At 43.1% G+C, this 13,790-nt stretch overlaps 1 protein-coding gene across 1 annotated transcript in view; it reads left to right on the forward strand.

Annotated features, from left to right (window-relative positions):
* Positions 1–13,790, forward strand: part of CRHR2 (corticotropin releasing hormone receptor 2) — a 139,308-nt gene that overhangs the window by 72,754 nt on the left and 52,764 nt on the right. Inside the window, 2 exon segments of the mRNA XM_039549202.1 lie at positions 3,384–3,469; positions 10,811–10,917. Of these exon segments, the coding sequence (XP_039405136.1) occupies positions 3,384–3,469; positions 10,811–10,917 (193 nt within the window).

Here is a 13,790-nt window from a genome sequence, read left to right on the forward strand (position 1 = left end):
GTTTGCCCTGAAAACAGACAGAGTTGTGATTATCACACTCTGTTTTTTTGGATAAATGCAACATTGATTTTCTTCTCCATTCATGGAACTTTTGCTCTCCACCCAGGAATTTCTCACTTGCTCTTAAATGGTTCTACTCCACCAGGAAAAGTTCAGGCTCTTTGTAGTGTGCATGTGTGGGCATGTGGGTATAAATACATAAAAGTGAGACATTCCTGTAGGTGTTTCATTGTTTATCTGGATCTGTTCTGTGAAGATTTATAAAATAATAGACTGAGCTGGACTTTCCCAAAAGCTGGAATCAGGGAGAATTGGGTATCCCAGTTGTATTCCTGCCAAGGCTTTGCTGTAGTCATGCTCAGATCTTTTACCTAGTTATTTGTGATGTGGAATGAAGTTTTTTTCAGGGGTGGAGACCCCTTTTACATCACCTTGGAGTCCATGAGAGCTGCAAATGTTGGTGCTGCTGCTGTTGTGGTGCCTCTGGGCTCTACCTGCTGTCCTTTTTGGTGGAATATGACTCTGATCAGCACCCCTGAGTCAGCCCTTAGGGGAAATAGGCATTTGTAGCCTGGAGGGGTTGAAATACGTTTTCTGAAAGATAGAAACCCTGAGCACTCCTGGATATTCCTTTGTGTTCAGGCAGTTCCCTTTTACCTCCCTGCCTGTCTCCTGGACTGATGATTAGGCAGAAAAAAACCAAGAGCCACAAATCTACAACAAAAGGAAATCAACCTTTTCAGAGAGGAAGAAGAGACCACAGACTGAGGCCCAGAAATGGATATTGGATGATGTGTCAAGAGCTCTGTGCATAAAGGCTGAGTGCTGCCTGTGCCATCCTGAGTCACCTACTGGTCGTTATTCATTTGCATGACCATTAAATCTCTTTGTCCAGTTGTGTTATATGAGTGCAAATGCACACAGAGCACAAATAACCACATGTTGTAACCACCAAATCTCTGTTTTGTGTATTTCTTCTTTAGAATAAAGTCAGGAAGGAAGGGGAAATTATAAGAAAAGTATGCTGAGTTCTTCAGTGTGTCGTTTGTCTAGGAAAATGAAATTTTACACAATTGTTTTTCAACTAAAAAAAAATAGTGCTAATAGCTGCATTTCTTTCTTTTAATAATTAGCTCTTGTTGCCCTAGAAAGATCATGTAAGTGTTCTTTTCTTCCTGGGCATTCATTGTTTGTTGCTAAAATGGAGTTCTCCATTATGATTCTTCCATTTTTTTCTTATTTTTTGGTGACAGTCATTAAGAAAAACTGAACTTCATCCAGGGTCTTTCTGCACACAGTGCATGAACAGGAGCTGCTTCCTCCAGGTGCCTGCAGTGAGGTTCTTACCCTGCAGTATTACCTCACTCAGTAAATGAGATGTTTTGCCTTTAAAGCACTGAGTAAAAGAGCTGCATTATGTCATTAAAAGATAGAGAGACAGAGAGGGAAGGAAGGGAAGGAAGGGATGGAAGGGAAGGAAGGGAAGGAAGGGAAGGAAGGAAAGGAAGGAAAGGAAGGAGAAAGGGAGGGAGAGAAAGAGGAGAGACCTTTGTTGTAGGGTATAAATTAGTAATGACAGCTGGAGTTTGGAATGAGATATTCCCAGAAGCCAGATCTGCTTGCTGCTGTTGTTTCTGAGAAGTGACTGCTACTGGAGGAGATCCTGGAGTAGAGAAATTCCGAGTTTGATTTTACCCCCTCCTGTTCATACACTCACCATGTGGTAGATCTGCTGTGACAGCTCGAAGAGCTGCACTGATGTGGGTTGTACGTTCCCAGTGCTGATTGTGTTTGTGCTTGCTCCAGCTGAGCTGGAGGGATACAACCAGGGAAAATGAAGAGTCAGAATGAGTAAAACAAGGGTTTGAATGAATAAAATAAGGGTTTCATATGAGCACTATTCTGGACGTGGGACTCAACATCCGACTAAGCATCAATTCATCTGGAGTTAGGAGTTTGCACAGAGAGCTTCAGCACTGGCCAAAGGAGAGGACAAATGCAAGGGCTTTTAGGGATGTAGATCGGATCCTACCACCTAAACCCCACTCAGATTGTTTTGTTTTGTTTGGCCTCATCACTCCAAAAAGAAGCAGCAGAAAAGTGCAAGCAGACAACAGCAAAATGACATTCGGTGATGTGGGTGGATACGGTGTCATCTGGAGCATCTACAGGAACTGTTATTTGTTGACTTCCCTTCTCTGTAAGAAAAAGCACCTTTTCAAAAGCCTCTTTACCTTTTTCCAAGGCTGGTGTCAGCAGCACATTTAGGACCATTTGATTTTCCTGGACTAAATTACCATGGCAAAGGCCCAAAAAGAAATTGGGTAAAGGGCAACAGCAACATCATGAAGAGTCCATCAGGAAGTTGCCTGTATTTGTCCTTTGGGGATCCTTCTGGATTTCCTGTTTTATTTTAATTATCTTGTTTCTAAGAAACATTTCAAAATAAGAATGGAAAAAAACCAAAAACCTCTTGCTTGGAATTGGATGTGCTTTTGATGAGTGGAGGAAGGTTTGTACAGGAGAACTGCAGTTTTCTCTCGTAATTCCTCGGGATGAAGATATTGCTTGCCAGAAACTGAACTTCCCTCTTCACCCCAGTATTGCCACATGTAGTTCCCAGAGCCCTGCATGGTGACATTGAATTTGGACATTAAATCTCTGCTTCAGTAAAGTCATTTGTGATTTTACTTATGCTCTGTGAGAACTGGCACCTTGGGAAAAGACCAGGAGTGGTTTCTTTTCCACAGACAATGGGTGAACACATCCTGACCTCGATGTCCCCATTTCTGAGATAATTTTGGAGAGATTGTTGTGTGCCCCCCACCTTGCCTGCCCCAGGGCTGGGAGATGTCCTTCTCTTGTTCCTTCATGTTTTTTACCCAAGTTTTACCAGTGACAATATTGCACAGGAAGATTCTGGAAAATGAGGATGTCCAGGAATTTTTCATCTAGCTTACAGTCGGATAAATGGGAGAGAATAGAGCAGTAAGTTTACCTTACACATAACATTGTCCTCCATGGAGCACTGAACATCTAAACCTTTCTGGGTTTGAATACATCATTTAACTGCTTTTTAAAAGACTATAATAACATTAAGCTTTCTCTTACAGTGTTCTCATACCTTTGCTGTCTTCTGAACTCATATTCTGTATGAAAAAACTATTAATAAATACCTTTAAACACTCACAGCTTGTAGATGTGTTTGTTATTTCTTTCTCCTCTTCTCAGTGGGCTGCTCCAGTCCTCACAGAGGTGGGATAAGTTGATTTGCCTTGTAAATAATCTGTTCTGTCAATCTTTTCTTGAACCTGTGAAATGTCTAGGCTGTTTTAAAGTCCAGCACAGAGTGTTCATCTCTCTTTTATTTTGGTCTGTACCAGGAAATGCCTACAGAGAATGCCTGGGCAATGGGACATGGGCTTCCAAGATAAACTACTCTCAGTGCGAGCCTATTCTGGATGACAAGGTCTGTATTTTTCCCTTCGTTCTTCTCAATGACATTTCTCAGCATAAGGGAATGCAAAGCAAAATGTAAGGTTAACGTGCTAATTTGGGACTTCCGAGAGAGATTCCATTTCTGTCTCCACAACAAAACCTCCCTGTGAATTCAGGCAAGTCACTTATCCTCTCTCCATGTCCCCTACTCACATGGTTTTTAAAAAAGGATGCTTTATCTCACTCTGTGAGATGTGTGTGTTTATGCAGATTTTTCCTAGCTTTGTTCAGAGCCTACAGCTGCTACAGTAAATGTTAGTAATAATAAGACCAAAAGCCTCTTTGGCACTAAAAATTAAGTTCAACCAGCTGATTCCACCCTATATCTGCCCATTCTAAAGTGTCATCAACAACTGACCTTTACAGATCTCAATGTTACTTCTCCTTAAGCAAATATGTAAAGGGGCAGCAGCAGAAGAAATGCATAAAAAGCAGATTTAGGTCCCAGCTGTCTTTAAGAGATTGAACCAGTCTTGCATGATAGAGGAGTTCACAGATTTAAGTTAGTGTACGGGGTTAAGTTCCTTCAGAAGGGCTGTGAGGAATTACGCAAAGCCCTTTTCTTGTCAGATGTCTCAGAGACATCATAGACATTCACCCTCGCACAGTTTAAGCCTTCAAGCCCTTCATACTCTTCCTCCTGTGTTGAGTGCTGTGGTGGGACACGAGCCCACAAAGACTTTGTGCTGTCTCTGCCAGGAGTGGCTTTTCCCTCTAGGAGCCAAGGTGGAGCCCAGCAGCTCAGACTGGTCTGTTTTGGGGTTCATTCAGCTCATTCTGTCCTTGTAGTTGTGCCATGCCACGTGCAGACAGAGAGGAGGAAGACAAGATCCCACATTTAGCACTCAGGAGCTCTCTGGAGTGGTGCTGCACCCCAGACAGCCGGGATGTCCTTTGGCTGTGGTCCAGCATCCATCCTCTCAGATCCACGTGGTTGCTCAGTGTGGGTTTTCACTCGTGAATCAGAAAACAAATAATGACACACCAGCTGCTGAGGAGGACCTGCTCTTACCCCCTGGCTAATTTAGTCCCCCCTCCTCTTGCTAGAGGCTTCTAGGAATTAAGAAAAGTTGTACCAGTACCTGACTGCCACCCAGGGGGACATTCAAGGTGTTCTAGCATGGTGGAGACGCTCCCATGGCAATTTAGGCCAACCTAAGCTGGGACTACCCCAGTGCAGCCCCTCCTTACAATTCATTCCCACTTAAAATGAAAAGCTAACTTGTTCAGGGTCATTTTTTTGGATGAATCAGTTCCCTAAACCATCTCAGTGCATCGTTGCAGGAGTGCTGGGGCCAGCACAAGCTGGAGGGACAAACCAACCATCTCTTAAAAATGAGCAAGAGAGGGGGTGTGGAGCAGCCAGTGCTGATTTAGAGAATGGGGAGCAGAGCTGGGCAAAGACTCGATGTCTGTGGTGTGGTTTAGGTGGTACAGGAAACCTGAGCTGGCAGCAGTGAGCTGCACCCACTCAGGACAACACAGCTGCATTTTAATAACACTCATGTGTTTGCATGACTCCCAGCAGTTGCTGTCTCTGCACGAGCAAATACAGAGGGGTTTTATCTGAGGAGACTGGAGAAGTGTTGTGACTAGGGGACAGGATTATTCCCTTTACTCTGTTTTTGCTTTTAAAAACTTTGCAGCTATGGTGATAGCTTAAAACTCCTTAAATAGCACGTTTCTTAGACAGATGGAAGTGCAGATGTTCCCCCACCCTCGCTTACAGCGGCTTAAAAACTCATTTATTAGATCTTTAAAGATTTGTGACAAGCTTTGCAAATATTAATATTTGTGGATATTTTTGAAATCTCTCATAATGCTCAGTGTGACCGATGAATACTTTGTGATCTCAAAAAAAAAAATAGAAGAACAAAAACCCACAGATTTGCTCCATTTTGAGTAAAGGTGAGATTCAGGCACACAGGTGGTCTATTGTTATTTATTGAGTTTAGCAGATGCTAAACATCAGCCAGGAGGTAATGCCCTGTGATTTATTTTTAATCCAAAAAAACCAACACTGCTTTTAAGCTTGACCACTCACAGGCAGAGTGATAAAGAATCACATGGTTTGATTTTTAATGTGGTGAGTGATAACAGGGGATAGAAGCAGGACTTTTCAACATCAATCCCATGCTTTATGGCAGAGTTTGGGGAATGTAGCAATGGAAATTATAGGGTTTTTTCAGCTGTGGGTCAGTCTTGGGGCATCAGCTCAGTAACACACATTCCCTGGGTTATATTAATGCATCATTGCTCTGCTTGTGGTTGAGACCTGTGGCAGTAGCTGATAAAACTCTGCTCTGGGACTGATTTGCTGCTAGATCTAGTTCTGACTGAGATCTACTTCCTTAAATGTAGTTGTGGGGTGTAGTTTAAAATGTCCCAGTGAGTCTTCATGCATCTGGCAGGTGACAGTCCTTGGGAATATGTGAGTCCTTCATGTCCAGTGGAGGGAATGGAGCTGGGGAAGGGTCTGGAGCAGCAAGAGCAGCTGAGGGAGCTGGGAAAGGGGCTCAACCTGGAGAATTAACAGGCTCAGGGGGGACCTTGTGGCTCTGCACAACTCCCTGACAGGAGGGGGCAGCCAGAGGCGGGGGTCGGGCTCTGCTCTCAGGGAACAGGGACAGGACCAAAGGAAATGGCTTTAAGTTGCACCACAGGAAGTTTAGGTTGGATGTTAGTGAAAATTTCTTCACTGAAATGGTGGTCAGACATTGGAACAGACTGCCCAGGACAGTGGTGGAGTCACCATCCCTGGAGGTGTTCAGAAAACTTGTGGTATGGCACCTGGGGACAGAGTTTAGTGGTGAACAGGGTGGAGCTGGGGGAATGGTTGGACTCGATGATCTTAGAGGTCTTTTCCAACCTTAAAAATTCTGATTCAGCAGCAGCAAGACCAGCTGGGAATCACAAAGTGTCCCCAAGGCACCTGTGTGTGCACAACTACTTCTAACCCTTGCTTCAGATGCTGGGTGGACATCCAGGTGTTGGTGTCCTCATGTCAGACTGAATCTCACCCTCTGAACAAATAATTGCCTCCTCCTCCAGGCACAGGAACAAGGTACAGAAATAGTTTTGATCCAGCTGGCTGTTTGGTGGCACAATGTGTGACAAATGGAAAGGTCCTCCTCAGCCTACAAGCTCCTGTGTTGAAAGGGCCTTTGCTGCATCCGGCACAAATCTCTGCTCTTCTGAGAAGAAAAGTGAGCATCTCAGGCAGCAAAAGATACATCTTAGCCTCCAAAAAGAGCTGTAAATCAAGAACTCTGGTCTTGTGGTCTGTGGCAGCTGGATGTGAATGTGCTTCTGCTGATGTTTTGAGGTGGCTTCAAGCTGAGTAGCTGAGTTAGCACCACGCTGGGCTCAGACTAATGTATCCTTTATAGGAGCATGGTCACATCAACCACAGCAGCTCCCAGCTGGCTCAGAATGGGAAAGCAGAGTGAGTTCAGAGGTGTCTGGGATGACAAAGACACTTCCCGGTTGCTTCTGAAAGTCTTTAGAGAGGTGTCTTTAAGCTGTGCTGGTGCTGAGATCATCCTGGCAACAGGAGGAAATGGGAAGTGACTGAACTGGCAGTGGCGTGTGGAGCCTCCCAGGGAGACATGAGCTGTAAACACTGGCAGGACCTGTCAGTAAGTCCTGTTAAGAGGAAGCAAGATCCTTGTCAGCTGGTCTAAGAGTGCTGTTATTAGGTGGTTATTGATTCAAACCAGTAGCTGAATTGTTTAGGACAGGTTAGCAGTCATGTTCCAGCTGAAGCAAGGGGAAAAGTCTCTAGACAGAATAACTCTGTCATTAGCCTGAAACCTGCCTGTAGATTTGCAAAGCAAGTGCAGGTAAAGACATTGTGCTGTGCTTCCTCAGTTTACCTGGTAGAAGCTCATGGGAAACATCTCTGCACTGCCTGGTGTGACATGGTTGTGGTGCATAAGGTGTGTCATGGAACCGGATTCCAGTGGGCAGGGAGTAAAACCATCTCTCGATTCCCCATCCCTGAATTCCTCATCCCTGGAAGTGTTCCAGGCCAGGTTGGACCAGGTCAGAGGCTCTGAGCAACCTGGTCTAGTAGGTGGCATTCCTGACCATGGCAGGAATCATCGTTAAGATGCCTTCCGACCCAAACCATTCCAGGATTCTGGGATCTCCTTTTCTAGCTCTTTTCTAATCTAGCAACCCTCCTCCTAAGCCTGAACAGAATTTAAATCTTTATTTTAGTGATGTGAAGTATCTTCCTGAAAGCAGGAGGATATTGGGTAACAAACAGGAGAAGGTTGTTGACATTTTAACTGCATCAGTGTCCAAGAGGGCGAGCCAGAAAAGAGCTGTGCAAGTTTTTCACATGAGCTGAGCTTTGGGGAACAAACACGTGATTTTCTGGGCACGTGATTTTCAGCCCTGAAGGTGTTGCCTCCCATTCCAGCAGAGATGAAGACTGCATGTAGGCTGGTGGAAAGTGATCTTGCCACCCTGTCAGCTTAGTTTTTCATAAGCACTGAGGCAGTTCTTGTTTCTATGATACTTGAATTTGCCTTCAGGAAACCTTGTTAGTGTCAGAAGCTGGCAATGTGAAAGTCGTGCCTGTTTTTTCTTCAGCATCAGTGCATCAAACAGGAGCTTAAGAATTTTATTTTTCCAATTAATCTTCTCATGTTTTGAACCACACCTTCTTAAAACTTGAGCGAAGTTAAAATAGCAGTCAGGAGACAAAGGAGGATCTGACTTAAAGAGCAGGAACCTTGGAAAAACACAAGGTTTGCCATCTTCCAGGAGATTTCTAGCACTAAATGAGCAATTCTGAGAAAAGTTCTTAGTCAGATGGTTTGAGTTTTGACAGTGCTTCGAGAAGCAGTGGGTTGGATTCAATGATCCTTTTGGATCCTTTGAGATGTTCTGTGATCCTCTGTCTCTGTGAATTAAGCAGGAGTCAATGAGCCCTGCAGTTTGCCAGGGCATTGTTGAATAACACGGCATTGCACAGGTAGGCACATCAGGTCAAGTGAGTTTTCTTTCCCTTTAGGTGTGCCCTCGACTGAAGGATAAATAAAACACAGTGTGGAATTTGCATTTCGTAGCTTTGTTTTGTTGCTTTTTTTCTTTTCACCTCCAAGTGATTCAGAAAATGGGCCCATGGATGGGGAAGTTTATTTTAGGGGATTTTATAATAGGCTTAAAAATACTCTGCATGGTTGAGTTCTGTCCAGAAATAGCACATTACTCCGTGAGCTGAAGATACAGGCAGGTTTCGTCACAAAATCGATTCCAAGAGAGCTCCCTGGCTCTCTGGCAAAGTGCTGGAAGATGCTTATCTTCACAGAACAATGGAACAGATTAACTACAGCTGCTGGTTGTAGTTGCAGCCAAACATTCATTCACTGACAAATTCCTTTCACTGGAGTAAAATGTTAAGGGAAATTGTTAGGAAAAAAAAAATAAAATAAGTTCAACCAAAATTAAAAAAAAAAAAATGATGCCATTTATACGATTTTACTTTCATAGTTTTATCACAAGGGAGGAAATGTAGGTGGTTGGTCTTTAAAAGCCTCGTTCTTCTAAACTGGGGAAAGATCTGCTTAGCTTGAAAAGAAATAAATGACAAAACTAATGAATAAATATATTTTTCAGGGAGATTTAGTCTTCCAGTAGCAAACCTCTGTCCATTTTTAGCCATCTTCAGTATTTATCTGAATAGTGTCTTTCTACTTCTTCCTAGGCAGGCAAAGAGAGAAGATGCTTCTCTTCTCTCTAAAGCCAACAGCAGCCCACCAGTAAAGGTGTTTCTGCAAGGTCAAATTTTGGTCACATCCCTAAATTCACCAATTTAGATGGGAGCACTTTTGTACTTATTTCTTTGTTTTCAGGATCCAGAACCTACCAACAACTTCCCCTACATGCTAGGAAATAGACACTGATACAGGAAATTTCACCACATATTTGGGTTGCTGGTAGAAACAACAGGATCTCTGGTTTGTCCGGCTCTCCCAGAATTGAAGGGACACCACTGAAACATAGATTTAGAAGAAACATAAAGATTTTAGTTATAGGCTAGCTGTGTTGAGATTAGTTGGAATAGGAAAGAACTTGGGCCCAGTAACAGGTAATTAAAATAGTTAGGAGAGCTGGACCTGAAATGGGTTTTAAGATGTTAGTAACTGATTGCCAAATAACTGATGATCTGTCATTTGCATGTTTGCTTAGCTGTGCTTAGAACGAGGAATAGAAACATTGATAAGTTGGTGTAGGGAACAAGGCCAATTACCAATTTCCTCCCTTGGTGGGAACCCCTTCAAAAGTCACGCAAGAGGAAACTTACAGGTCACTAAAGTAATTAGGATTGTTAAAGTCCAGAGAGGCAAAAAGGTCAAAATGAGGAAGATGAGTTCCTTCATCTTTCTTGGGACCACTGACCCAATTCAAGACCACCGACTCCATTCAGGACACACACTACACATGCTTAATGACATTTAAGCTCATTTCCATACGAAGCAGAGAATGGGAGGTGTTAATGTTATGAATGTGCATTTGTATTTTGGATATTCATAATATTTGGAAATAAAAGGTATTGTGTTTGCTTGTATCGGGGCCCTGTGTCTTAGGGAGCTATCCCAGGCAGTGCCTGGCACCAATAAAACATTCACTTTCTAACTCTAAACTGTTAGAGAGCTTTTGTCCGACTCAGTTGGATATCGATATTAGATCCATATTCATATTTTGGTAAATCACCACCAGGTTCCAGCTTTTTCAGTCTGCGTTGGTTCTGCCCTGGGTTTGAAGGATTAAGATCATAGCCTGCAAGAAAAATCCCTCAGAGGAAAATCTGCCTGTATGAGAAGGGCTTATTGTTTGTTCTTACTGACATTTTTGTGTGAAAACCAAGCCATTTGAGTAGGAAAGTGGCATAAGCTAGCTCATTAAGATCGTGCTGTTTCCTAAGAAAAGAAAGTTTTATTTTGAAACTCTGAGGAGATGTGTCTTTGGTAGGTTTGTTGCCTAAAATGACAAAAGGTTTAAAATAAGAAAACCCAAGGAAATGGGGAAAAAAAAAAAGGGAAAAAAGTGGGGACAAAATAACATTTTTTTCAGAAATTTTTAAGAAATTGTGGACAAATCCCAAACTGAAGTGACACCAAGCCTGTACTTGTGTGCCTGGGCAATACGTCTGCCTTACACAGAGGCATCAGCCCTGGGGCTGTGATGGCATTGTAAAATTGAGAAAAGTAATTGCTGTTTTGTGAAGTGATAAACTGTTCCTGAATGCCAGTGCTTGGAGATGGATGCTGATTTAATCCTGTTATCTCTTTACCTCCAGAGGAAGTATGCGCTCCATTACAAGATTGCTCTCATCATAAACTACCTGGGGCACTGTATTTCAGTAGGGGCCCTTATAGTTGCCTTTATGCTTTTCTTGTGCTTGAGGTGAGTAATGTGTTTGCATGTTTCTAACTCGGTTGGGTGACAATTTCTGGGCTGCTCAAGCCCTCTCATGGCTCTGTCCAAGTCGTGGATGGTCCTGAAAAGTGGTCGTGGCTTTTATATTCCTGAACACATCCATGGTTTTGCTGACTAATGTGCTGGATGAGTTCCTCCTGAGCGTAGGAGCTAAAGCCTGTTTGTGTTCAGGGAGAGAACTGAACATGATTTATTGATGCAGAAAAAAAAAAAACAACACTGTGTTGGTTAGCACAGTGTTCTTCATTTAGGGAAATCAGGATTTGAGTGTGTCAAGCTGTAAGTTTGGGGGGCAAGTTTTGTTTTTTCACAAGGCAGAACATGGTAATGTTTTGCATTCCCTGACAGCTAAAACCCAGATCTAAACCAAAGGAGACAGAACGAAGTCTTTCCATTCTACTTTGGGCTAATTTCAGTTTTTCTTCCATTAAAGGGCTTAGAAGTTTTCTTAAATAAAAAGAGGAGCATTGTTAATGGAGCTTAATCCCCAGCAGTGCTCCTGAGATGATGAATGCAAATCAAGGAGACTGCATAGAAACCCTTCCCTGGTCCAGGGTGCAGAAGGGAGTTTGGCAGATGGAGATGTCAGTGAAAGCAGAGTTAGGGCTACAGGGAAAAGGAGGAAAGGAAAATAAGTGGAAAACAAGAAGATTTGTATCAGTCATCATATATATTGTATGTCCACAGCCTGAATCACAGGAGTATATTTTCATAGGAGTGGCCTGGTGGGTTAATTCTGTATTATTTCTTGGATTCCCTGACTGGCATTTCTGTACTATTTGTGCTGTGTTGTCCAGGAGAGTTCAACCTGAACTTAAAACCAGCTCCACTGAGTGCTGTGCAATGATAATCCTTGAGAAAAACCTTGTCCTAGTAGCAGAGGATAAACTGTGGATGGAGGACATCCTCCCCCTGTCCAGGATTGCAGCAGGATGATTGACAGTGACCTCAGTGCAAGAATTACTGGAGTGGAGCATCCCTAAAGTCTTAGCTAAGTCTTCTGAGCATTCGTAACAAGGTCTTTTCTAATAACAGTAGGAATATTCTTGCACTCCAGCATCTGTAAACAGAATAATCTATGCTAATGGAAACAGAAAGACACTTTAAAACATTCGATGGGAACTTTTATGATGCATCAATTTAAACTTCCATTTCAAGCCCTCCATAGTGAACATGAAGCTAATTCCCACAGTACTTCGAGACCTGAATTAATTTGCACTGAATAAAGAATGCAAATTATTCATTGCAATAACTATATTCCCTGCTTTTATGCTCAGTCTTTTATAAATGTTTGAGTAATAACACAAAAACAATTAGGTGGGATGGTATAAATGTATCAGCTTCCAACACAGAGGTGGCTCAGCTGATCTCTTCTAAATTGTTCTTCTGTTATTTAAACTTTAAAGTTTAGATTTTGCAGTCAGCTTCAACATTAAAAACAACAACTGAGTAGTGGCAATTAAGTACTCCCTTGATATGCTGTGAATTAAGATAGTCCATCTTTTCAAATTCCCATTGTGTCATGCAAAACATGTCCAGTGTCCAGCCAGAGTTAACCAGCATGTTTTCCAAAATTCTAGAGATGTTCCAGTGAAGGCAGCCCAAATTCCTGTTTCATTACACGTTGTCCCTGCCCAGATTCTGGGTTATGCACATCTTCATCACACTTACCTCTATAAAGTGCCCCAAGGACAAATCAGTTTAAATAATCAATTTATATTATTTGGGGCCTTTTAAAATCCTGTTTCATTTTGGATGGAAGAAGGTACAATGGAATTGGGTGAAAGGAGAGAATTTAGGTAATTCCTGGCCAAAAAAAATACAATCTGATAGCTCCTCATCTTGACCTAAAGTAGAGATCTGCCAGTTCCTTGTTCCTGCCCCTCTCCATCCACCTCACTCCATGAGTCCCTGCTGAGGGTGAAAACAGACAAGACCTCCAGGAAGATTCCAGTTTTACATCCGCTCCTTATTTTTATGCTTCTCCCTCATCACCTGCTCGATTTTCCTTTGCTCCGTCCGTGCAGGTGGATCCCAAAGGCAGCCCTGTCTCAAGGGGGAGGCTGGAGCACAGCTGCTCTATTGGAACATAACTGCTAGGAAAGCTTTGGGATGTCGCACTCTGGGGGTTTTAGGAGCAGGTGGAATGTTTGGCTGCCATGGCAAAAGGTGTTGCTGTGGTGCTCAGCTGGTCGGGAGGGTGTTCTGCTTTTGGAGATGAGCTTCACCATCGCTGGTGCTGCCCCAGCCCAGGGTGCTTGGTCCTCAGTTGTGTTGAAGTGGGAAGGGGAGAGAACTGGATCCAAACCTTATAATTCCAAATTTATCCTGTCACCTTGTCCCCAGCTTCATTTTTCCTCGGTTCCTTAAACAACTTCATCCTTCGTTCACAACCTACCCTCCATTTAGCAGAAAAGTCCTTACTGCCCTTAACACTGAGGAATCACACAACTGTTTTGAGGTCTCAGACGTAGCAGGAGGTGATGAAATCATCTGCCATTTGTGTCCATGAGACCCCAACACATCTGGGAAGGGATGAGAGCTCAGCCAGGGCCCCCTTTTTCCTGTGAAGACCCATTTTAGCCTTGTTTTCTCCAGTTCTGTCACATCTCAACCTGTGCAATGACAAACAAGCCAGTAAACATTTCATTTAGCACCTAAATAATAAAAAGTGAAGGACAGGACTTGATTTTTGCTGGCACACTGGCTGAATGCCAGTGAGTCATCAAGGCAGCTCCTAAAGGTCGAAGTCAACTTTAATTTCTCAAGGTCTAAATGTAGGTGGTCTTAAAATTGTGAGAGCTGTGCTGTCTGTACTATGCAACACCAAACAAACTCAC

The sequence above is a fragment of the Corvus cornix genome, chromosome 2, assembly GCF_000738735.6.
Source record: "Corvus cornix cornix isolate S_Up_H32 chromosome 2, ASM73873v5, whole genome shotgun sequence".
Classification (NCBI taxonomy): Eukaryota; Metazoa; Chordata; class Aves; order Passeriformes; family Corvidae; genus Corvus; species Corvus cornix.